General features: G+C 36.0%; 1 protein-coding gene across 1 annotated transcript in view; it reads right to left on the bottom strand.

The window, feature by feature from the left end:
• LOC104396969 (lipoxygenase homology domain-containing protein 1-like) overlaps nt 1-27744 on the bottom strand; it is a 156807-nt gene that overhangs the window by 56511 nt on the left and 72552 nt on the right. The window contains exons 25-32 of the mRNA XM_010006882.1: nt 26009-26064; nt 25824-25856; nt 19841-20010; nt 14198-14417; nt 12765-12865; nt 10641-10854; nt 9175-9365; nt 6595-6805 (exon numbers count right to left, since the gene is read on the bottom strand). Of these exons, the coding sequence (XP_010005184.1) occupies nt 6595-6805; nt 9175-9365; nt 10641-10854; nt 12765-12865; nt 14198-14417; nt 19841-20010; nt 25824-25856; nt 26009-26064 (1196 nt within the window). The remainder of the gene's footprint in view (nt 1-6594; nt 6806-9174; nt 9366-10640; nt 10855-12764; nt 12866-14197; nt 14418-19840; nt 20011-25823; nt 25857-26008; nt 26065-27744) is intronic.

Here is a 27744-nt window from a genome sequence, read left to right on the forward strand (position 1 = left end):
ATCTGTTCTGCTGTGACACAGCTCCCAGAAAATCAGCACCATTGACTGCTGCATGGGGCACAGGATCTCCTGTGGACTGTCCCTCTCCCCCAAGGTAGTGAATCCCTTTCTAAGAAACATTTAAGGAAGTTCCACCTCAACATGAGGAAAAGTGTCTTTACTGTTCAAGTGACTGAGCACTGGAACACGTTGACCAGAGAGGAAAGTCTCCTTCTGACGCATTCCTGTGTGACCTGCCCTAAATGGTCCTGCTCTGGCAGGGGGGCTGGGTTCAGTGATCTTCAGAGGTCCTCTATATTCCACCCCCTATATTCTACGATTCTATGATATGCTCTTTGCAAAGTCTAAGTTCTGCTCTCTAAGACTATTTACTCATATTTCTTTCTTCCTTCTTTTTCTCTGTGTGTATCATTTTCTCCTTGAAATGAAATGGGAGCTAACACTTATAAAGTGGCTTAGAAGAAAACTGGGACCTGATTGTCTTAAGCTTTAAATTCATGTAATTATCTCCCAGTGAAAGAACACATCAGGACTACCAGGCTTTCTCAGACCATAATACTATTACAGTGTTCTTAAAACCGATCAATGTGAAACAGAAATAATGAATTAAACATTTTTTCATCAGCTTTTAGAGATAAACAGAAAAACCTCTTTATATTTTGTATCAGTCTCCAAAAAACCTCCATGTACTCTACAATAACCCACAAATACAGACCACCTTAGTGAAACTTGAGTTTAAAGGAAAGCATCCCTAATTTTCTCAGCTGCTGTCACAGTAGAGCAAGTACATGACCTGTGGCCACTAAGTGAAGCTCCTAGTTCCTTGCCTCTTTATGACACAATATACAGAGGAATTACGCAGATGAGACCAGATTGCATTAATTCTGAAGAAACTTCATAGAAAACTCATATGTTCATTTTTTAAGTGACCTATTTCAGCCCAAGTTGATAATGGAAACAAGAAACAAGGAAACACTTAAGCAGGTCACAATCTCAGTATTCATACTTATTTGCATCATTTTAACAAGGAGCCCAGGAAAAGAAAAAGGGTTTTTTTGGGAGGTGTTTTTTTCCTCCACTGTTATGAATCTGCCCTTATTCAAATTAGAGTAATAAATCTCTGCTCATTTGTATGATGTTAGTGTTGGCACTTCAGGAATCTGCCTTTGGTGACTATATTAGAAATAAGACCCTTATATAGTCAATAAGGAAAGGCAAGTACTGTGGAAAACACCGTTCACAGACTCCCATATGTTCTAGGGATAGACTCTAAAAGTTAGGAGTCTAAGCTCAGGTGGTTTTGAATGTTCCTCTGCTTCCAACCCTAAGCATAATTACTTCAGCCTAAGGAAATAAGCTATTATCTTGCAGCAACACAGGTTTATAAAACACACCTTTCTAATAGTTTTCAGAAGGAGGTATATTTTATCCACTGTAAAATGCAAAGTCACATTTGGGAAGTGAGCAATAATCAATGCACATGCACCAAGCATGTATTCAAGAAAGCATATGTTACCTCCTGAACTTTTCACAGAATCACAGAATCACAGGGATTGGAAGGGACCTCAAAGATCATCTAGTCCAACCCCCCTGCCAGAGCAGGATCACCCAGAGCACATCACATAGAAACGTGTCCAGGTGGGTTTTGAATGTCTCCAGTGAAGGAGACTCCAAAACCTCTCTGGGCAGCCTGTTCCAGTGCTCTGTCACTCTCACAGTAAAAAAAAAGTTTTTTTCTGATATTTGCTTTTGTCACAAGTTTCAGGACTAATTTTTTTTTTTTTTTTAAGGACTAAGCAACCTTAAAATTCAACATTTTACAAGTACTGAGCTATGTTTAGTTACTCCAAACTATTTAGCCTCAACTCCCTCAGCCTTCCTCACTGGCACAGTGAAGCAGATATAGACAACATCTAGACTATGTGATGCTACTTGCTGGAGAAACTCTTCAAGCCTCACTCTGCTGCTTGTTCTTACCTGGGACCTGGCTGTCTGTACAACATTTGTTTTCCCAGGAAATGTATGTGTGCAAAGGAGGGAAAGGGTGTTTTAGGTAGATATTACTTCTCAAGGAGCAAGTAAGAAGCACTCTCAGTCTCACAATTAACAATCCAAGCCAGAGAGCAGTGAATTACACGATTCAAGTCTGAAATACACATTTCAGTCTAAAATACATCACAAGTTCTATAAATATCTCAATATAGATCTTGAAAACATTTTATATTTTCAGTACAGTTTGCTTATTGAATCAAATTTATTCCAATATAGAAATGTCCCGATATAACCAAACTGTACACCCTTTTAAAAGGTATAATTATGATAAATTTCTGGTAGGTCTGACAATGATTTTTAGAACCCAAAAGCTAAGGCTGTCATTTATTTTCAGGCGTAGGTGATATGAAAAAAAGGAGGGGAAAAAAAAGTGTTCTGAGGAGATGTGTTTTTAAGCTCTTCTTACAGCTTTTCTCACAAGCTGGTGCTATTCATATCGAGTGCTATAACAAAAGGCCTGAATTCAAATATTGTGACATCTTATATAGCTGTTTCTTTCTATGTCTCAAATGAAAAGGTCACATCACTGGAAGAAGAGTCCTAAAGGGTGGGGTTGCATACTGATTGAAAAATTAATATCTAAAAGGATTCATTAAATAATAAGGGATGTATCAGGCTGCTAATAGAAGTGTGTTCATTGCAGCAAAATGTTTTTGTTTCTCTTCACCTCCACATATCTGGAGATGACATCTGAGAAGACAATGCTTTTAGTTTTCTGAGACACTATTTTCACTGAGGCACTATTTTCACTGAGGCACTATTTACTTCAGACACATCCCCTGGGATTTGGGGTTTTTTTAAATAATTCAAGCCAGTAGCTGGGAAAGAGCTTGTAATTGACAGCATTGCTCATGTTTGATGATAAGAAGTAAACCAAGAGTTTTCCTAGACTGGGGCCCTAAGGTATCTCATCCCTCTCTTTGAGGCAGTTCAAGTTGCACTGCCAGGTGAAAGACAACATAGCTGCAGTAAAGTCAGTGCAGTGACCTCGACTTGCTCTTGTTGGAGATCAGGTAGTTGAAAGTAGATGAACTGTCCAAGTGACTCTTTGACATTCATCCAATGATGGTTTTGCTTCTGGAGGAGTTAGGTTATGAAGGTAAGACTGTGCTATTCATCTAGAGGGTTGCGTGGTCTGTATACCTTGATTGTGTAAGGAGATTCATTGAAGTCAAAAGGCTACTCATGTGAATAAGATAGAAGAGTTTGGTCCAAAGATCTGATCACCCATGCAGGATGGATTAGAAATCACAGTGCTCACAGTTATATTTATTGCTTTTGTCCAGAATAATTAATATACTTAATCACTAGCTTAACTTTTATCACAAAAGCAGTATACAAATGAGATGCACAGCGATAATTAGAAACCTATCTAATGTTTTTCACTGAGTCAGTATTTTCAGTTGAATCTATTGATACTAATTTAAACACAGTAAATATTTCCTGCTAATTTTCAAAGGTTTTGGATCAGAGAAAAGTCTTCCACTATGTAAGTGAAATAAAATATACAAGGTAGCACCTACAAAGGAAGGCATAGAACAAAAGAGATGCTGGGAAGCTGGATAAAAGTTCTTCAGGTAAGTCTGGGAACATTGTCACTATGAGGTGAACTTACTTCAATCTATCTAATAAAATAAAATGTTGCATTCAACCTTACCAATCTTTGTCTCTTCCCAATTCTATTTATAAAAGCTCTGTTTCAGATATAAGGCAACATAGTACAAAACTTAAAGTGGTGACCAAATACTTGTTAAAAAAGAACGGGAAAAATAATTAAAGATGGGACAGAAGATGTTGCTGTGAATACGCCTGTTTTGTTTGTTTGTTTTTTGTTTGTTGTACAGGCCTGCAACTGCACTCAAAAATTCTAAAAATAAAGTTATCTAATAATCATCAAGAAATATGGAGCCTTACAGCAAGAATTTCTAAAATGTTAATTGTTATTGTGTGCAATGACTTTGTCCCAGTGTGCTACTGTGCACATCAGTGTCCTGCACAGTTAACACAGAATTTTTTAAAAAATGAATCCATGTATTTTAATCTGAGGTCCAAATAGGCACATGACAAATCATTTGGCCATGATACAGAATACAGAATACAAATTCAGCTTTGAGATAACTCCACAGAATCTAATTAAATTATGCAATAGAATAATTTGACCTTGTTTTTTTAATATACTTGTATCTGGGGAGTTACCTACAGTTTGAGCTTTGGCACTCACTTCTAAGAATAAATATTTCAACAGATAGAATAAAAAGCAATTTCAGAGATTCACATTTAAATTCCACACTTTTCTGTGTTCGTTTGTTAATTTTTAATTATTAACAACTGATTTAATGACAACTGACAAATGTGATGGGACTTACTGGGCATGAAAAAATCATCCTCATACCCCACCAGATGAGGTGGGACATGCAAGAGACATGGACAGCTGATACGTGAGAGCTCAGAAAGAGGTGAAAACATATGCTACAAATGTGCTTGTAGATGAAGAAACAAAATGAGGGTTGCCACTCCTTTTAACAAAGGAATTGCAATTTTCCTAAGGATTTCAAGTTAGCATAGATATGTATTTTTGCCTTGCTAAATCTCATGGAATCACTTCATTTAGAACACAAATAATGATATTAATATGGTCTTCATTACAGCCAGGCAATTGGTATTTCTGATAAGGGCTACTGTTCACTTGCATGCTCCTGATGAATTTTCATAATGTTTGCTTTGTTAGACAGCAATGATCAATAGCGTTCCAAATCTTTCTTTTGTCTTGATTTTAATTTATTCTATTAAGACATTCTTTAAAGACACCTCCATAAATGGATGTATCTTTCAAAGATATAATAAGATCAAACACATTATTATTATTTTTTCTAGTAATCAAACTGGAACACAAGGAAGAAGGTTTAGAAGTTTTAGACTGAACTAGTATTGTTGCTACAAAGAATAAAACTGATACTAACACTTCCAGTTGTAGATCACTGGACTCCACTAAATGGTTTGCAAGAAACTTCATAGGTTAGTGGATACTACCCACCTATGGAATAATTTTTGAGGGAGAGTACATGAACATCTTTGTACTATGAATCTTCCAAGAAAAACACCTTAACTTTCTAATGCACCTCAAAACTGAACTCCTCTACAAATCAGAATAATGCTGTCTGACATTGTCTCCATTAGGTCCTTAGCATAAGCAGGTGCATTCTAGAAATTTATTTTTGCTTTAATTTCTGAGTTTTTTTATTTGGGAAGCATTTATCAATTTTTAATTCTGAAAATAATTACAGAACTTGTGATTTCCCCCAAACATTCATAAATAAATTGGGGAAACAGAGTTTTTTTAAAAGCTCTAGATTTACTATATTTGGCATTTTACATTCTGTTTATATTACATCCAATGTTCAATGTAATTTTGAATCTGACAGATCAAAACCCTAAAATCATAAAAAAAATTCAGTAAATGAATGCGAGGCTACTAATTGTTTAAAATTATGCAAATCCACATAAAACCAGAGATGTAAAAGGTCTTCAGTGTTTTATTTGTTCATGTTTCAACTTTAAATGGGATGAAATATTTAGGAAAATCTCCTTAGAGAACAGTGTGAAGAAGTTCACATGGAATATTTTATTCCTTTTTCTGGGCTGCTTTCATCGTTTTCTATCAAGTTTCTGTTTAAGCAGAACATTCTTTGTACTATAGCCTCTAGGAATAAACCTCTTAACCATCACTAGAAGATTCAATATATGATCTTTACTGTCCCCATCAATCCTCTTTATTCTAATGAGCTGGATAGATGGGAAGCTTGTTCTTAAATAGCTAGTGATAGAGTTATCTGTATGCAATTGCTTGTTCCTCTCCTTATTCCTGGGGGGTTGGGAGAAATCACTATTATCTCTCTAGCATCATACAATTCACATGTGTTACTAACAGCAGAGAAGCATGTAGCTTAATTTTGGTTGGGTTTTTTTTTTGTTTTTTAGGGTTTTTTTGTGGAATATTACCTGCTGTGCTAGGAATTTCTCATCAACATCAGCAAAACACCAGTGCAACTGAGGTTCTTCGATATCTTTTTCTTGGCTAATTGTAACACATTTTTTAACTTTCAGTTCTGTTTTATAGGGAGCATTTGCAATTCTTAAAAAAAAAACAAAACACCTCTATTTTTAGGTCACACACATTTCCTTGTGAATAGGAAGATTTAGGTAATATCACACAGTAAATGATGTTTTATATACCTCTTCAGCTGACATATCATTAATTTGAAGAGATAATGAATAACTGAGCTAAAACTGGAACATCATCTAACATGAAAGAAGCCAATTCCTATGTTTAGTGTCAGCAGTTATAGCATTTGTCATAATCCTGATACCAATGCTTTCTGTTTTCTCAGCTTTCTTTTGTGATAAATGCATGTGCAAAACCATCATTTTCCTTAATATCAAATTCTTGTGGAAATCCTCACCCAGTATTTTAGGTCCAAAGGAGATATACTGGTATTCCAGTGACAGACCCTGACCCCAGTAACAAAAAAAGACTTAGTTTACCAGGCAAAGGCTCCTGATCTGCATAAAGAGCTGGCAGTTCCACACATTTGTCTTCATTAGGGTTGAACCAGCAGTCGAAAGCTAAATACATCTCTTCCTTTGTGCCTGTGTGCTTCATATGCAGTAAATCTAAGTGCCAAGGCTGTTTCAGCTCGCTACGTGGGCCAGTCACCTGAACTTTGTATATTGAGCCAATATCTGCCAGTTCATCCTATGTGAGGAAAAAGAGAAGATTAATGCATGCATATAATTCTGGTTGTGCCAGATAAAGTGTAGTTGACATCTGTATGCAAAGGCTGAGCAGGCTCCAGTAGCTGAGGAACTTGGGGAGATTTATAAATGCTACTTGTTTCCTTTCTAATCAATACAAAACTGATTTACCAATGTGAATGAGGATCTGGAATGCTTGAGGTTTGTTATCAGTGAAAGAGTGATAGCAGTCACCACTGAAATTTGTACACACAACAAGGCACAGTATTCATATATATTACACTGATTCAGTAGACTATTTGTAGGCACAGAGGCTTTAGTCAGTTCTAAAAATTTGGATCCTGATAGGTCCTTTCCAACTCAGCATATTCTATGTTTCTATGAACACTATTAGAAATAGTTCTTACAAATTTTTAATTTAAAAATGGAACAGTTATCTATAAATTTGAATAATTAATATGAATTTGAGGAAATATCCAAGAGACCCTCCCTCTTCACCCTACATCATGTTTTCCTATAGAAGCTGTCCATTAAAATCTTCCTCTTCTTGCATTCATGCTTGAGAAAAGATCTAGTTCTACTGAATATAGTAAGGTCCTCTGTGACATACCATTGCTTGAGTAAGCTAAAGTAGAGAACACCTTATATAACTATAATTCTTGTTTTTAAACCAAGATTTTTTCCCTATAAGCAAAAAAGAAGGGAGAAAAGAGAAGTTGTCCTTTCATCTTCCTATTCGCTACTTCCCATATTCTTTCCCATGCTCTTTCATTTCAAATACGGCCCAGCTTCTCCTCTGACAGGTCCCTTTCAGTTTAAAACTATTTCTTTATATATATCAAAAGTTCTTGGAAATAACTTAGGAAAACCTTCTGGATAGTCCACATTTTGAATTATGTTTGTGGCCTAGGCTAGTCTGCTTAGTTCCTATTTCACTGAAGAAAAGAGGAATATCAGAAAACAGCCAATTATTTCCTTAGGTCAGTCATTAAGTTCCATTTACTTGACCAGGAGGAAAAAGAACCAGAAAAGTTTCTTCATTCACAACTCTGAGACTGCTTTTTGATGAACTGCAAAATGAAAATATCATATTTTCACACATTCTTTGGGCTTTTTGCCAAGGGTCTCTTCAGCCCTTGTTTTTGTCCTGGTTTTTCCTTGCAACCTGCTTTTGCAGTTCCAGCAGTCAATCCTGAAGAAACATCATTCAGGAAGTGGCTTCATGGACATGCTTCTCTGATGCAAAGCTGGCTTGTGAAGTTCCCACTTCCCTGTCTGCCCAATTGCTCCCATCCCCTCAGTCCTGCCTTTTATTTGTTTCTGCAGCTGCAGGGTGAACCAATCAAGGTCAAAACAAAGGCTGAGGAAGCAATCAGGCTTAAAGCTTCCAGTTTTCTCACAGGGATCAACCACTTCCTCAAAATTCAGAGTGGACAACAGAAGGATGGAACAAGTAGTACAAGAACAGGAAAAGTAGTCATCACACTTCCCTTGATTTATCATCCTAGCTTGCAGCACTTCATGGCTCAGGGATCTCCTGAGCCAGTGGACGTGTCTGCAGAGTTTACCTTTGGGTCAGTTCCAAATTCTACTGAACTGGTCTTTCATGAAGATCAAAACAGAAAAGTGTAAGAGTAACATAGCATCAGCATGGGGAAGGAATTATAACTACAAGAGGGAAGTAAAAAACATTGGGAAAAGAAACATACTACAATGAAATTGAACCTCAGACACTTGTTAATATTTCAGTTAACCAGTAATAGGAGGAAGTGAAGACAAAAAATGAAAGGGCAGAAGAACTGAATAGAGGACAAAACTTGTGGGTAAAAAGGAGATGATCAAGTGCAAAAATAAAGTGATAATTACAGGCAAAAAAAAAGAAAGAAAACATCCAAGAAAAAGTAGTTAGCTTGGAGAAATGTAGTGGCAGGAATGAATAAATTACATGAAAGAGAAAAATTAACTTTCTGTAAGTTTCATCTCCATCACAATTCTTCTGTTTCCAAAAGCAGCTCCAGAAGCTCTATCCTATCCCATAGCTTACTGTATGCTTACAAATTACTTACTTTTGTGAGGTCAACAAAACGTGTAAATCATTACCAGCAGCGTGGTTCTATACTGTGATATGCACCAAGGGACCAATTTGCTCACTTAAGCATTCTCAGTATGAAACACTGGGAGAATCTGCTCATTCAAAAACCGTGACAGTGTTCCTACCTACAAACAAAAACGATGACCTGTGCCACGCTACACAGAGGATTTAAAAATCAATTCTCTATTTTAGTTTAAAGTAACAATTTATCCCAGAATTAAGTGGGTTATCAGCTACGAGACTCATGCTTTCATTTCAATAGAGAAGGGTTCAAGTACTTTGATCTGAGTTGCTTTTCCTGTAACTTGAACTGGCAACTTTTTGCGACTCATGTTGCCGTAGAAGGTAAAAGAAAGGCATATTGGATCCTCTTCTGTGCTCATGTCAGATCCAGTGATGTCCATTATCCAGAGACCTGATGACTTCATGTTGATTTTAGGCAGTTCAGGACTATAAATCAGTCTTCTGCCTTTAAAAATCATGGAAGAGAAAGAGGAAAGATGACAGCATGAGAGAATGACATAATATAACAGGATCATAACCTTTATAGTGCACAAACAAAGCTCTATTAACAGGTTATGTTGTAGCTATAGCAACAGTTCAATAAGAAGAACAAATCAATATTTTAATTATATTTTTGGCCAATAATTTAATGGCTTAATGCTCCTTCTGTTTTTAAAATTTACTTCCAGAGGTATTTTCTTGATACCAAGGTATTTTCCTCGACGAACCTTACAAAAAACAATCAATGTTACTAAAACCACTTTATCATTTAGAAGCAGCAACCATCTGTAGCAAGTAGGCACCTAATACAAAGTGAGTAATACCAATTAACTCCACCTGTAACTAGATTTTACCTAGCAATATAATGTGCTGTAGTAGTGCAAGACTGACAGGTAAGCCTGTAATAAACATACCAAAAATATTTGCCAGATCCGCAGATCAGCATTATGATTCCCCTCTCTTTTTCTCCATTACTTGCTGTTATCCTTAATTTTCATTCTGTTTTAACCATTTTGTAAGAAATGAAAATGGTTTAATGGAAAGGAACAGCTCATTAAAATGTACCTTCTATAACTCAGAAAAAAACCACGACTGAATACCTCTGTAAGTCTCATGGACACCTTATGTTTTTAGGATGTCTTTTTCATGGGACTGAAGGAAAGTATCTCTTCTAGATCTACATGACCCAAAGTCCTGCTGTAAGTGTTCTGCTATAACCATCCAGGTTTAGATTTGCACAACCTGTGGTGCAGATGCTTGAAATGAGCAGAAACTGAGCATACAACAGGTGTTGGTCTATGCTGTGGAATAATACCACAAGTAAAGAGAAGACTCATTTCACTAAAGTAAATTTTCTCTGGATTTCAAATGAGATTCTAAGCTACTGGAAAGTAGTGCATAATGCTTAAGCTATTTATCCCCATGAGGCACACATCCCAAACTGCTTAAAACTTTCATTGCAATGTGCTAAATTTAATTCAGAAGGTGAGTGTTCCACTGATAACATTAACAGGAGGTGATTTTATTAGTTTTGACCTTACCAGACATGGTTTTGCTCTAATAGTAAGATCAAACTGAAAATTCACAATTTCAATAAAAGAAAGATACTATAGAGACCTGAAAGAGTTGCAGCCAAATTTAAATAATAATAACATTAAAATTAATAATTTTAATACATATTTGTGTATGTATGTATGTATGTGTGTATAAGCAGGCAGGACAGTTTTTCAGAAGAGCTTACCAACTGTCCCAATCTCACAAACGGTCTCACATAACCCCAGGTGAGTATCAAGCCAGTTCCACAATGGGAAGACCCATTCTTTGTCTGAGTCTTGTGATTCTTTGACTGTTACCATCTTGAGGTACATCCCAGCTCCATAGCCTTCTCCATCGTGTTCTATAACCACTTTTTCTAAATGACTCAGAGAAACAGCTTCCACCAAAAATGAATCTACCTGCAAAAAGGGAAATACATAATAAAACTGAGTTTGAAATGGAATATGTTTGAACATTGGGGAAACTGTATCCTGGATTCAGCTGAGCATTTAAAATTTCTATGTGTTTTTTTGTAATATTTAACATAACATTTCCTCTCTGAATCTAAGAAAGCACACACTGATAATACCTAACACTGAATCCCACATTCATAATTAACCATGCATTGTAACTTAATTTGATCTTTGGACAATACTTACATGTTTAGATTTCAATAACATGCATATACCTTAGCTTTCTGACAGTCAAGCTGTTATGACAAGATATTGGTTCTAATAAAATTTCCATCCTCCTGGTTTCCAAAATTTACCATACAAACCTATATATATAGTAATAGTCCTAAAGAAAAGTGAGAAATCTAAAGTGAGCATGTTCACTTCAAGATAGCTTCTAAATTCTTCTCCAATAGCCAGAAAATACCATCTTACTATTTTACTTACAAAATTAATGAAAATTATTATGGAAGTAGCAAATGGAGAAGAAAGGAAGCCATATAAGAGAGGAAGTTAAGAAGGCTGAGAAAAAAATTGAGTGAAAAACAAGTGATGGGAATGGAAAAGTAAACAAAGGTATCAGTGGGTGAGAACAGGGACAACAAAGATAAGGGAAAATATAAAATGCAAATAAATAAATTATATGCCCACTAAGCTTGTTTTGTAAGAAAGCAAGGTGTTCTGTGTTTGGCCCAGCCTAGGGCCAGGTGGGTCTCATGGTAGCTTATAAAGGTCAACAAGGTTATGAACAACTACAGTTTAAACAGCAATGTCTAGGGTTATAACTAACACCATCTTCCAATAAGACTTCAATTAAGTGGTAGGAACTTAGTAAACCAGATGTCAGGGCATTTAGAAAAGATACTAGCAAACTGATCTCCAAAAAATGTAGTACTTGCAAAGTTCTATGTGTTGCCTCCGCTATTAAAAAAAATAATAATTAAAAAAAAAAGTAAAAAAAGTAGTAGATTTTCTGCTACTAATATTAAAAGTACTTTCATATGATGAAAATTGAGAGGGTTTTTCTAACAGTTGTTAGAACCCAATGGTCAGATTGCAAACAGAAAGCATTAACTTTTCAAATTAAGACATTTTAGGAAATAAATCTCTGCATGAAGGTAATTAAAATAATTATTGTAGAGAGCTGCATAACACTGAAATGAAATTTAGAAATTCTCTCATTTTGTTACTGATTCCACTTTTACCCTACCAAGTGCTGTGGTAATTGTGTAAATAAATTATTTCACAGAAATCTAATACTCTCCTTGACAATGTACATTTTGGTAGTGAGCTTTTTTAGACTTCAGTGTTCAGTGAGCGAGCCTCTCATGGGAAAGCCCAATGCATAAGAGAGTAATTTTGTTGTTATTAATCATCTAGAAACACATTGATTGTCTCCATTCTTTTGTCTAAGTGGAAATATTGTCTCTTGTCTAAACTTACTAGACATTGAGTTAGTGTTTCACGTGGGATTGTGGTTACAGAAACATAACTGATTGCAGAAATCTCACAGCAATTTCTGTAACTTCTTTTGAATCACTAAGTTTTAATTCTCTGATACCTGTGCTGTCCTGTATTTGGGACAGAAGAAGTAAGAAGCATAACCACAGAGGTTCTCCACAGTAATCTTCTTTCCTTGTGCCCAAGTTGAGCCTTATCATGTGGGGATGTTATTGTGCAAGAAGGAAATAACACTGACATTGATCTACCGTGAACATCTGGAAGATAAATTCTGTTTCTAAATTCTTTTCCATGTGCAGCAAGATGTACTCTGAGCAGGCCTTAAGTGACACATTTAAGACAGCATTTTTTTTCACCATTACCTTATTCCTTTGAAATATTCTTCCTTTTGCTAAAGATGTATGAAGTTTCCTCACACCTGTGTCCCCTCTTTTGCCATAGAGAGTGATACAAACATTGGCAAATGTTTCTGCTCCCCAGCGGTCACCGATATGTACAGAGACAACATACTTATAGACTATAAAAAAAAATATTAAGTAAACCTGATTAAGTACAATGTGTACCTAAAATAAAACAGCATCACAGAGTATTCAGTAGGACTACTGTTTGTTGTCATTTCTGCAGCTACCAAAACATCTACTATGCAGTGGTTGAAATAGCAAGGTTACTCTCTATGAATCTGATCTCCTCATGCTAAGTTCAGTGAAGACTGTCCATAAATTTTGTTAGAAATTTGTAGGAAATTGGACTTGAGCAATTTAGACTTCTGCAGCTTAGAGCTACTAATACATGGACAAATTCTGCCCAATTCTATTTTACTGTGCAAGATCTGGAAAATCAGAACTCATCTGAGTTCTTTCATGAACTGTTAGAAACTGACTTATCTATGCAGCAGATAATAACTATCACAGGTGAAAGAATAAGACACCATGTATATTTTATGCAAATTATAGTAACAGACATGTAGCATAAGATCTGGATGCATGAAATTACATGGAAGTGTAAAAATTTATAAAATGCTCTTATTACTTTAAGGCACATGACAGGAGCTAAAAACTCTGCCTCTAGTGCTACTATATAAATGCACTTGCCAGTCAGACTGGATTTCCTTCTGAGGCAAATCATATTGCATATGTATTTGTACTCATACAAACAGAATAACCAACATGTTTCAAACATCATTTTTAATGTACAGTCCTGCTGAGTTAACATTTAACTAACAAAATGGTGTTGTTTCTTTTAACGTCTTGAATAGGACTGAGGCATTCAGGGACCAGAACTTCTGGAACTTAGTTTGGAAAAGCAATCACGTCTCTAATTACTGTTATCTCATGTGCAACTGCCCACTTCCCTGAACAAATGTGGTACTACTATAGGTCTTCATATTCCAAATACATATGCATCTCTGAATATTCTCTGAAAGTATCCACATGTCAAAAACTGGTAATTTGGGACAAACAAAAAACTTTTTGTACAGTGAGGATTACTTTTGGTACTTGCATTGCTAACTAAAGCTATAATAAGCTAAATAATTCAATAGTAAGCCAACTACAAATAATTTCCACGGCTTCGAACATGCACTTTATCTTTAAAAAGTATAGTTATATTGTTCAGTTTTGCCCGCTTAGGATCATACAGAAGATTTAGCAACTGTGAAATCCAATATGTGATTTAAGTAGAAAATTAAAATTTCTTAAGTGGTCAGCATTTTTGCAGTGCATATGTGAAGACAGTTGCAACACAGCCACTGAAGATACCAAATTCAGACAAATCACTGTATTATAATGGTGTCATTGATTTCTTTTCAAAAGGCTAGTTCACATTGTTTTTATCTTCTCAGTGTTTTTACCTGGCAAAGTTTCCTGGTCCTCACTGACTGCAGGGAATTCTTTCACCAGCTCTGTGCCTTCTCTGTTAAGAGAGAGCCAGCACTTACAGTCAAAGTTCAATTCTTGTTTTGTATGTAGCTCTTCTAAGTGAAAAGACTTCAAATGCCAACCCTCAAAGCCTGGCACATCATCACAGCTGACCCGAATCTTGTATACATCTCCCAGATCTCCAGTCTCAACCTGCAACAAATACCATGAGGAAGAGCAGACTATCAAGGCTGGTTCACTTACAGAGATTTTTCCAAACAGCATAGAATTCCAACACTTAACCAGAGGAAAAGCTGAATGAGATAAGTGTGATGAGGGAATCAATTCCTCTCTCTTTCATGGTATGATCATGGGTGAGATTATCTCTCTTATTTTCCTTTGTTCCCTTATTAGTATTGTGGGCTCTCCCTCACCTTCTTTAGGTTGATTGAAGGCCAAAATTAGAAACATCTGCACAATTAAGTTCTTTAGACAAAAGGTAACATGTAAAACTTAGAGCCTGCTGGATAAGGGGAGCATTAACTTACAATTAAAGGTTCTGATACAAGGAGCCAAGTGAAGTATTAACAATGATAATTACCATTGTTTAGAAAGTTTTAACTAAATTCTCATTTGCAAAATGATTTGATTTAGAACATGAAATTACAGCCAATTCTTTGGAAAAGTGAAGGGATGTTTCTGCATAAAAGTAAATCATGAATGCTACAGAAGTAACTCTAGAACAGCACAGTCCTGTTCCCATATTTTATATGGGAAATTCAGTATCTCGTTACTGACTGTGGGCTTCTGTGAGATCTGGTTGAACCATCTGACCAAGGGCTGTGGGAACCGGGGTGATCAAACTGCTAATGATCTGCATGACATTAAGCACTGCACTAAGTCTTCTGAGCACCAGAATGTGGAGTGCTGCAGCCTTTTACTGGGTGAATGCAAAAAGGACAGAAAGGCAAGTAGTTTTTTAAGTTAAACAAGTAAGAACCACTATTTTTAAAAGGTAACAATTATTTTTAAGAATGATCAAGCCAGAAGATGTTGCCAGTGACCTTGTTCATCTCTCATATTGCATTTTTTCCCCCAGACCAGTCACTACATAAGCTTTGGTGACCACTACCAGGAAATAAATCCTTTATGCACCCAGTAGCATCACAGTAAGAAAATTAAGTCTTAGGCAGTCATGCTCTGGGACCAGCAGCATCACCAGCAGACCTGCTCAGAGATTCCTGACTTAGTCGCTGCCATTGTGCCATGAAAAGGGAAACATCTGGGCAGAACTGTAGATCAACAGTTTTTCATTCATGCTATGGTGGACTGTGCATTCTAATTCTCCCAAAATATGTATTAATCTCTCATTAAACTTAATGGGAATTATTTGGGTTCATTGAGAAGAAAGCACATGGGCTCTTCACCCATCTAAATGGTATGGTTCAGTACCTTCACAGACAACAAAATAATTGCTTCTGCTCTTTCAGAACCAGATTACTGACTTGTAAAATTACTGCCTGCAGACTTTTTTTCCAGTAGATGGACCTCATGACTGTGTCATGCAGCTAGTCTAAATGCCATGCACAACTTGCTCCATAAATCTCTCTGGTTTGGAGTTCAAACATTACAGTACTTGATTTTTTTTATATGACAGGGCAAGCTGTATCTCACATTTTATGTTGTCTTCTGCTACCCAAATTTGCAATTCTCTTTGCTTCTAAATTTTCCTAAAGACATGTGCTGTAATCCTTGTAGAAAATGCACAGATGAGGTATATAGGAAAACAGTTTCTCAATACAGGGCAGACTGTTTAAAAGCCACTGCTTTCCCTTTTGTTTCTAGAATCACAAATTCAATTAATTCCATGACTATCTTTCAACCAGAAAACACTATTAATCACACTGTCTATGATCCATGGAATTAAACACCACTAATCATTTTCACTGGAGTGTATTAGATATTTTCCCCCTTTTTTATGGGTTTGTTGTTTTCCCCCACAGTTCTGACCATTATTAACTTTTCTGTTCAGCTCCATCATTTTAACAGAGCATTGCCATTACATCATTCATGTAATCCTTCTCTGAACAATTTAATACAATCAGTTTTCCTCTGGAATATGATAACCTATCTTTGATCCCATAATTGGTTTTTCCCTCCATCAATGTCTATTAATTGATGTAACATGACCTTCAAAGCAGAGACAAATAAACCATCACAAAGTACATATCCAGTGAATATCCTGGTTTTAAGCTTGCAGATTCTTTGCAAGAGGACACTTTATCTAGTTTTTTTATTCATTATTATAATTATTTTTCCACTTTTATGTCTTCTGAACAGTTTTATGTAATAATATTCAGTACTTGGAATCTGAGCTGAGTTAGATGTCCTTTGTCATACACTAAACAACACGATATTTTTCCATGACATGACTGAAGGAGCATGGCTCTTATAATGAAGAGGGTGCTCTGGCAAAGCCACTGGGGTTTTGAAGCTCTCAGAGACAGGTGATTAGGGAACTTCATAGTATTTTAAATCTTTGCCTTTTTGACTCCCACATGACTTCTCCAAAGACATCATGCCTAGCATAATTAAAGCTTTGCAAAATTTCCTGTGTATATTTATATTAAATGCTTAATCACTTCCCTTTTAAATATATATATATATATAAAAATTAAAATATAAAAAGTGCATTAATTATTCTAGTCAAAAGGGTGTGGTCAAAGCACCCTAAAATTCAGCTGAACAGCTTTCTGTCAGGGATACCAGCAATCCTATCACTTGTTTGGAGCATCATCTCATACTGTGAAAAACCAATGGAGTATTGCATTATGTGATTTAAAATTTTCTCTCACCTTTACAGACCTTAACACTAAACACATTCCATATTTGTTGTGTTTTTACAAGCAGCCCTACTTGCAGAGATCTGTTGCTCACTTCCTAACTACCTGTGCTAGTGCTTTAGAGAGTAGTTTTAGGGGCCCAAATCCCACCACCTGTCAGTCAATGTATCTTTATATTTTATGATTCTGTGGATAACAGAATGTGCACAATACACTAGGACTCTTCAGAGGCATCTCTGACAAGCTTACTCTGTAAGTAGCCAAGAAACACTGACAACTTGGAGAAAGATTATATATATATTTCACAAATTTACTCATTCCATGTGAGATCAACAATTGATTCCTATCATGACAGGGTATCAAGGAAAAAACATCTGCTACTGCACTGCCAGTTTACTTTCATTTTCCCAGATATTTTTCAATATGTTTGTTCATTGGAGATGGCACAGTTTCTTGCCATGCTTTCTCCAATGCTAGAACTTCCAGCAGATTCAATGACATTGACACATTCACCTATTTCTCAATTTCTTGATCAGAACTAAGGTGATCTAATTAAATTTATTCTTATTTAAGCAGTTTATCCACTATACTACAGACATATGTACTACAGTGAGACCACTGAAATGCAACAACTGTACCTGACAACATGGTGCTATTTTACCTCTTCTGACAATTCATTCTTTATGCTTGCTATGCGGAGTTAAACTACACCTGTTCTTTCACAGCAGCAGGTTAGAAATATTTTGGATCAAATGATCATTCTGAAGACAATACACATCTATGCATATATTTGTGTGAGAGCAGCTGGAAAATCAGGAATTTACATGCCTTCCTGTCCTCAGTGTGCAATAAATGTATTTCTGAGATAAAAAATTAGCTTACTGTTTAAAACCTGCTTATAACACAAAACCCATTGCTCTTTTTACTGCAGCATATTACTAAGGATATTTGTCTAGGACCAGGATCTTGTGGGGTGAGTATGTGTGTGTGTATGTGTTAGAAGTTCATTCATTCCTGTTTCTTGGAAAGCTGAATTCACAGCTTTTCCTCCTTGTATGGCCAGGATTATGCCTCACTCTGGTGCTATGGTGGGAGAGCATGAGCGAAGCTTCTGCACTCTCCTGAATAGCAAGAACAAAGAAAGGGAGAGTAAAAAGAAACTGGATTTATTAGCTGAACAACCTAGAGAAGATGTGAAAGTATTAATGAAGATATCTGTGGATCCCCAAATGCTCCTTTATATTTGACCCAATATCCTGGTTTCCTTAGAAAACTGGTTTCCTTTTCCAAAAACTGTAAAAATTGTAAGCACTGTGGCAAAGAGACAAAATTTCATGCACATTAAGCAATGCTTAAATAGTATTAACTTCTTCATACAAAGGAACAAAAATAGGGACATAAATAGGTAAGGGGAAAATATAAGCAATAATCCAAAGCCAAGCCAGAGTACAAACAAGCATCTGGAAAGCCACTGGGGTGGAAGCCCAGGGTAATGGATACAGTATTAGGGTGCCTAGTAGACTATAAGTGACAACCATGACTGACACATAATTTCTCCTAGTATGGTATTCAGTTTTTGAAATTAGGCAATCTTAACAATGAATTTGTGCCATTTGGGAAATTGCCAACAAGTTGGATGTAGCAGAGGTCTGCTTCATGGAATGATGCTTGCCAAAAATTCAGCCAGCTGGTGTGGTTGCTCCATACAGAGATTCTGTCTCTATTGCCCTTTTCAGTTTATGTCGGTGGTTTAGGAAGCTCCTTTTGTTGCTCAGTGTGTTTCCTGCCTGTTTTCTGATAAGCAGCTGCTTTCTTGTCTTTAGTAAGTGCCATTTATCTTTCCATTTACTCCCCATAAAGTTCCTAAATTGCTTTAGCTTGTTATTTAAATTAAAAATTCAGCCTGGATCATGTCATTGTGATAAAGATTTGACAACATTTTCTAAATGTAGTTTCGCCATTGTTTTCAGAATGTTTATTGCAGTCATTGTAAACTATTTCTGAGCTTTATAAAATTGCTTTGAATTGCAAGCTGTTTCTCTCTTCTCACTGGCTAGAAGCTGCACTTCATGCCAATCAACAGAATTTGCAGTGACTTAGCCTAGAAAGCCAGGACAGAATTTGAACATTAAAAAGATGCCTTGGATGAATCTTCTCAAAGCAGCAGGATGCCTGTCAGGTGTACAGGTAGTCAGGACTGTGTTAGGGATGATTTTAATACTGGCCATCTCTATGCTATTGCTCCAGGGTTCATCACACTTTGATATGCGCGGATGCATTCGCTTGTGATTTATGATTATCCAGAAAAATCCTCTGCCTGCTGGCATGAGAGACAGAACTATTTTGGGGAAGAGTGGAGACAGCTTTACAGAGACTGAAATAAAGGGGGAAAAAAAGCCCACATATGTCCTCTGAGAATACTGTCCAATCCTTCATCTTCTGCATTCTCAAATATTTGTATATTGCCTTTTGTATAAACTGCAACTTAGAAATCTTCAAAGAATTAAAAATAAATAAAAATGCAGGATGTGCTGATGAATGCAATAATTTACAGAAAGGGAACCATTTTTCTCCAGGATATATACAGTGAAAATTCAAAGAGAGCACTGCAACTGGCTATAGAATAACAGGACTGCCAACAGGTGATGTCCCAAAATCTCAAGTTGTATCATTCCATCTTTCTAAATAATTACTTAATCTGCACCAGCAAATCTAACATTCCATATATACATATTTTGGCTGGAGAGGAATAACAAGATAAACTCTGTATAGTACTGTATGTTTATGACTTACAATGAATTCATCTGTTGCTTTGGGTAGAAAGCACACATATCCTGGGGTTTGTGGAGAAAGCAGAAGCTCATCACTTTTGCCCTTTGAGCCATAAATCACAAGGGTCCTTTTACACTCCCGTGGCTCTGGGGAATCTCCATCTGTTTTAACCTGCACCCTCCACTTTTTTCCTAAACAAAAGAAAAACACATTTTTAGTATCACTGGCAGATTTTAATGGCTTCATTTTTATTATTCTTGATACAAAGATTTTAAAGATTACTATGAACTTCTATCACATTTTATAAAAATAGGCATTAATTCTCTTGAAGACAATTGTAGATTACATAAGACTTGATAAACTTAAGACAACTGTTGACGTGGGTGTGTAAGCAGATATTGACACCAAGGAAGCAGGAAAAGGAATATTTGGCTATGTTTTTTCCTCCTTTATAACAAAACAGTTGCTTTAATTGCAGTAATTAATTTTATTTCCATTCTTACAGTATTCATATGGAACATGAAAAAGAAAACTAACATTTTTAGAGACTTCTAAGTGATCTGTTTGTAAGAATTGGTGGCTAATAGACAGCTAGTTAAACAATGAAACTTACACTTATTTTCTCCGAGTTTTCTAACTTGATTTGTTATGTTCACTCTGCTCCTTTGCCAGATTGGATCATTCACTAGTTTGAATCCAAAAGTTACAGAATTCCAAATAAGTGTTTGCAGAGAACTCAGGTCATGGCTTAGGCCTTTCAGAAATTCTTTTGAGTTGGTGATCTGTACTCATAACAATGTTTGAAGCCTATAAAGCAGCCAAGAAGCTACAGAAAACCATTCCAATTGTGGAAAAAATATTTAGATGGACAGTATAGATTAGAAAGTTACTTAACTGCTCGAATTTGAATATTCCTCTGATGCAGTTAATCCTGTATAGCAAAAGGAACTTAACAGTGGAAGGAAATACAAAGCCTCTGTTTAGACTGTGACCAGTACTTTGATAATATGATAATTTGCTAATGGGATTAATATAAAGAAGAACTAGTGTTCTCCTTGTGATTGTGTGTAAACCTACAACGCAATATGCTGACAAAATAAATTTTAGAACAATTTAATTCTGAAATAAATTGGCTGTTATTCCTTCTCTTACAGTGAAGTTTATTTTTTTTCATACCCTCTCTTTTCCTCTGGCTGCTGGAAGATGGACATTGGGTGAAAACCTGATCTGTTTTTCTTGGTTGATGATTTTCCCCCTGTTTTCTTTAGCTAATTCTGGTTTCTCCCTTGTTACAGAAGCTTTCTCTGCTTTACATTTGACTGTTCCATGACTCTTCTAGGCTCAGCTACAAACCAGCAGGCAAATACCCATGTCACAGTCAGTCTGTTGGATAACACATTAGCTGAAAGGATCCTTCCATCTGAACTCTTTTTTGAGGTCATTTCCAGGAATGAGTCAGATATAGTATGTGGAAGATCCACACTTTGCCTAATGAGGAACTTGTTGTTTGATATATGTGCCAGCCTTGAATTTTATCTGCTTGTGCCAGGTCAGCATGTGGTACCCTTCAGGGTGTCACTTGGTGAAGTCAAGCATCATTTGAGCTTCTGCTGTTCCTGAGCACTCCGAGGGCTTATGAGCAGATTCACATTTTTACAAAGATTCCCAACATAGCCCTGAACCTCTTATCCTCTCCAACCCTACCCCATTTTGAAGGCAGTCCCAGGAACACAGCAGAGGAGAAATTAAGATAATTTTGGATTACTGTGTTTGCCAGGTGAGCTATTTTTTTTCTCTCTCTAATATTGCTTTGCCTCAGGAGAGAGCAAGTCCCAAGTTAAAAGAAATCATGGATGCATAACTGTCTGTTCCTTGTTCAAAGAGGCAGCATGTTTAGAGAAGGTATTTCAGGCAAGATGATTTCTTTTAATTAATAACCATGATTGTGTTTTTAATTACTATTTCAGAAGAAAGGCCAAGACACCAGTTGGGAGTTTTCCAGAAAATACATCAGTCATTAATAGATTTAAGGCCTCAGCATTTGCAACTGTTTGTTCTCTATCATTTACTTTTAATGCTTCTAAAATTTGGTAACTGAGCTAACTCAGACTGACTGCATTTTCTATCAGGTCAGCAAATTCATATAACCTGCTCATGCCAGAATGAGGAAAAAGATATATCTTGCCTAATATATTGTATTCACTTAGACAGCTACAGCAAAGAGGGTACTGATGCTACATTGTATTCAGTGGTTTCTACATCTCTATTCAAGATATTCTGAAGTCCTCACTAAGCTCTGAAAATCAAATAGCTGAACTTGAGTATGTTGTCTTCTGCATTGCCTATGCGTGGCCACGTTAAAAAAGAGACTTTTCCCCTGATACTTCTGAATAGTGTTAGCTTCCTCTCAGAGTGAGCAGTGTGTTAGTATATTATTGAACCTTTAGCCTATGTATCAATCTGTAACTTTTTTCTTTGATTCATCAGTATGCCAACTGCTAAAATGTGGGAACAGATTTCTGAAAAAAGAAAACCAATAACAAAAACATAAAAAACCCCAAACAACAAAAAAAAACCCCTCAGAATTATTTCATTCCTAAATAATATAGCCAAAGATCTGATTTCACATTACAGGGATGTATCCAGAGATATGTTAGAAGCAGAGGACCTTTCCTGTCCAGAAGGTGTTTTTGCCATGAGTTCAAAACCTTGCAGCAAAACTGTGAAAACCAAACCTCCAATGACTTCTGCATGTAGCAGACTGGGCAAGGTAAAACACAAACTCAATACTTTGTAATATAATTTAGAAAACTGAAGAAGGAAAGGTATTTTTTTTCTGCTTTTAAAGTATGAATAATTTATATGTTTTTAGAAGACTGCCACCATTGTTTTCACAGGACATTATTCCTTTTCCTTTACTCTGGTGTCTGGGTTTTTTTAAACCTACAATGGCATTCACACTTCTCTAGATGTAGAAGCAGGTTGCTTACTTCCTTGTAGTAGCAGATTGTAGGAATTTGTGTTTTCTTAAGACAACGCTTATTTTATTTTCACTGGAAATTCAGCCTCCATCTGGCAATAGATAGTGTCATTGCTTTTTAGAAATATGACAAATCCATTTATAATTTGGGAATTCTGTGATTATTCTTATCACATTAGCAAATGTAGAGGATAATTTAAAAACAAAGGAACTCATGGAATAACTTACTGCATATTTTCTCTTTTCTTATGAATTTTCTATATGTCTTAATATCAACAACTTTGCACAATAAGAAGAGACAATCTAGAAATATCTATCCCCTGATGAACTGCAGTTCATTAATGTTTAACAACATCATGCACCACCCACAAAAGTCCAAAATACCACAGAGCACCCTACAGGAACCACATTACAGGAATCCAGCTCCTTTTAACTGACTGTGGTGTCAATAACATTGGAATATATTGTGTCTTGTCTCCTTTCATTGGGAGAAAATCTTTTACTACATTCCATTATTATACTCCACCTAGATTGAGGCAGAAAAGGAGAAGATAAAATGGATGGTAGAAGCAGTAAAATCTCGCTGAGAGCAGCTATCCACGCTCACTACCAAGGCAACCCCTTTTGTCTTTTTCTCTTCTATCAAACATACAAGGTGGAATCAAGAGAATACAAATAAGTCTGTACCTATGCTTGATTTTCCAGAGCCTCTCCATAATCTACAGATATACAAAAGTTTCTGGGAAACTTTATATAAGCATACTGCATTTTGGCACAATCCACAGCCAGCAGCAGAATTCACAGGGATCTGGGATTTATGCTTCATTAAAGCTGGCATAAAGCCAGCCTTCCTGAAGGAGGACTGAGAACCTTCAAGCAACCTGCTTAGCAATGGTGATTTTCAAACTCTCTTCTTTGGCTAAGTGGTTGGATATCTTACTAGCTTCACCCAAAGAGAACAAGATTTCTCACCTTTGGGGTCACTTACTGTGTTGTTTTGTAACATTTATTATAGACCTTACCGAAATACGTTTATTTTATTCGGAAAATAACCAAACACCACTGAATTATGCTGATCAAGTTTTTATTACTTTCCCTGAACCCCACTTGCAGAATGCAGCTTATATAGAATATGACCACATTAATGCCTAAAGCATTGTGCCCTTAAAATCAACACTGCTTGCCTCTTATCTGGCACATGTATACTACATGAAAAGTTTTTGCTTCCACTCTGCATGGTACTGCTTATCACTAATATCTGCTCTACTATGTGAAATCTTCACTGCTACAGCTTCTGGGAGAATTTAAGGCAATTACTTTTTCTTCCAAAACTCTTCATCTCTGAAATGTTTTCTCATCAGTTCTAACCCTGGTACTGTGTCATGATGGATCGACACATAACAGAGTACAAGACACCTTTCCAAAACTTTTGTGATGGTTACACTCCTACAAAACTCAGTATTTTTCACATGCAAGGTCTGTGAGATAACCAGTAGAACAAGACAAACTATACTGTGAACAATCCTGAGATTAGTCCTGCTCATCATCTTTTTCATGTAAGGCATACAAGCACAGTCTCTCACCCATCTCAGTTCCTCACTGGAATGAGTTCCTGGGTAAGGAAAAGATAGCTAAAGAGCAAATTAAGCTAAGCCAATGCATAGCTAATTGGGAGAACAGTTCCTAAAAAAGTGTTCTTCTGCTTTATACCTCTGTTATTCAGAACATCCGATCTCAACCTAAGAAATCATCACGCACTCTTGGGGTCCTCCTGGAGGTCTTGACAGTGTGATGTTTCACAAACTGATTCGGAACAAGCCACTCCTCCTCATACCCTATATGGCGTCTAATCCCTCCTGACATGCACAGGCTCTCAGCAGTCTGTGCAGCTGTGCCTGCTTATTATAGCACAATAAAGAATGAAGCTGCATTAGAAAAAAAACTTGGATGAGTAGTAAAATATAATCTGTTTTCTGAACATACGGTGAAATAGGTATTATTGCTGCATCTCTGGGCTGTGCTCTTAGCAGAATGCAAACCCAACTCCAAGTCACTGTGGTGAAAATCAAAGTTCTCTGTGGGAAAGCCTTTACTCACCTGAGTTAATCAATCTCCTCTTGTCAAACTTATGTTACCATGCAACAATAAAGGTGTTGGCTAAACTGTTTGATTGAAGGCAATTTTTTAAATTTCCACTGAAAGTGGAATTAGATTGAGAGATCAGGACTCATCCTACAGAAGACAAGTCACTGTTTGCAGAGCCAAACATAAACGTTAGTATTTTTGTTCCTTCCATATCATTCTCGGACACAGTAACACAAAATATGCATTTACAGTTAAATAATCATAAAGATACATGTGTTATTCTCTTTCTTTTCATGTCAGGGAGGAACACAAAGATGGTATCTCAAATTTTAAACACTTAGGAGGTACTAGTATTACAGTGATCAGGCTGTCTTTGTAGGTATAAAATAGACAGCTCAGCGGTTAGTTTTTTATTAAAATCTTTTTACTAATTCAAGATGATTTAGCCAACTGAATGTATATATTACATTTGGCTTCAGTAACAGATCTGGAGGTTAAGCCTGCTTTATTTCTGGCTGCTTCAGGAATACCCTGATGGATTTTGACCTGAAAATGCTTCCACTGACACTTCACAACACATTTTTCAACTCGATGATGTTTGCTAGGGGACCTGTCCCAATGTATTAAATGAAAGTGACATTGGGATAAACAAAACAACACCTGAATCTCTTCTCAGAGGAATTCCTGGCTGATTTCAGAACAGAATAGTAGAAATACAAAGAAAATCAGAGGTGGTTTATGAGCAGCATGTTTTTCTCAGGTACTAATAAAGGCATATTCCTTTCTGTAGACCACTGTCAGCTGATACGTCTTCATTTTCTCTCTCTGTTGATAGCTTACATATACAATGAGGTCACTTGCTCAAATATTTATCACTAAACACTGGTTTGCAGATTAAATCCAGACAGCAAAAACAAGGGTGTAGAAAACAACTCCTACCTTTAAGGAATGTCTTCTTTGAATTGCCATCATCTAAAACATGAACAGAAAAAAAATATGTGAACAAGCCTTATTATCACTTTTCTTAAGTTGCAGTCTTATTCAGGAGGGTTCTTAAGTAATAAGCTGGCATTAAGTATATAACATATTGTTATAACACAAAGTTTCTTTAACAAAATACTTACTATCTGCAGTTAGCTCCCTCTCAGTCTTCCCATCATCTTGATACTCATCTAACCATCTTTCATTGCAAAAACAAAAATAAGATTAATAACAATTATCAGTATATTACAAATGATCTCACAGTTACCTTCTCTCTCCAACAGTCATTTTTAATAACTTTTTATCAAATTATGCCCTGAAACTACTTCCTAGATTTCATTTTCTTTTAAACACTCATCATAGTTGGCCTTATTCATGTTAGGAGAGTTTGGATCACTCTGCTCCAGGCAAATAGGAATTTTCATGATAACTATTTGAAATGCTATAATACTGTATGGAGCACTTTATATGAAACACGAAGTATTTACAGGATCAGAGACTACATGGTTCTCTGGAGGGGCTATATAATCTGCAGAAGTTAGTTATATACATCATACTTAAAATTATCCATAACCCCTGCAGTTGTGGAAGTTTCTAAAGCTTCTGTAAATCTGCACCAAGGAACTGAACTTTTTAAACTTCCCTTTTCTTTTATACTGATGAATTTAAGCATCTTTCTTGCAACATCATTTCACTGTAAACACAAATCCATACTCCTTCCGTTGATCTTGCTCACTGGTATATTAACACTTCACAGCTTTTAACAATCTCACTTATTTAAAAACAAATAAATATGGGCTGACTTCTTTTCTATTTGCTGCATGTTGATATTGCATTTTTTAAATCCAGGGGTCCATAATATATTTCACTTCTTCTGTATAATAAAACTCTATAAATAAATCTCATATACATGAAGCTTGAACTCCATTGTATTTTAACGAGTGTTGCAATAAATATCTTTATTAACTTTTTTGAGCTTTTTCCTCATTCCCTCCTATGAAACAAAAGATCACTAGCAGTTTCTATAAATAGAATATAGACTTTGACACACTGGGAGAACATTTACACTGCAGGCAATGACAGGACTACAGGACTCCTCTAGTTCTATATATTAAGTCTTCAGTCTTTTTCTAAGAGCTTTTTTTTATTGACATGGCAGTTTTATAGAGAAGCCAAGTGTCTTCATTAAGTGTCTTCTCTTTAGAGAAGTCTCATAAAATTTCCTTGTAATTAAAGAAACTATCTTGCATTCATCTACTTTTCCAATAACTCTCTTTAATGTACACTAAACCAATTAAAAAGCCTAATAGGCAGAAAGGAAAACTAAATAACAGACCTGATCATTGGAATAATAGTTCTGAGAGGAGTAAATGCTTCGTAAATGGTTCTTAGCTAGTAATTTCCAGGAACCTTGCAAACTGAAACACTAGCAGGTAGAATTTCTAGAGGATGAGAGCTGATTGTACTGAACCCCTAAAGATTTTCAAGATTTTAACACAGAGTTCCCAAAGTAACATGGGATAATAATAAAATAAAAATAAAATAATATATATAAAATAAAAATAAAATAAAAATAAAAATAAAAATAACTTTAATATTAAACTATTTCAGCCTGGTAACCCAAACTTATAAATCCCAGATACCACATACTACAGAATATAATAAGCTGGATCTAAATTACGATTCTTCAGATTATTTGTATTGTATTAAATATATTAATATAGAAATAACACAAAAGTCTGTACTTGCATCTTGTCTTAATTTATGTTTTATTTTTATTATAGCCATATAATTCAACTCAATGACTGCTAAAATTGCAGGCTGCAGTTACCTCAGGTAATAAAAATATTTGGAAAAATGGGTGTTTGATAATTGTTAG

This window comes from Chaetura pelagica, unplaced genomic scaffold, assembly GCF_000747805.2.
Source record: "Chaetura pelagica isolate M959 unplaced genomic scaffold, ChaPel_1.0 scaffold109, whole genome shotgun sequence".
In the NCBI taxonomy this organism is placed as follows: domain Eukaryota; kingdom Metazoa; phylum Chordata; class Aves; order Apodiformes; family Apodidae; genus Chaetura; species Chaetura pelagica.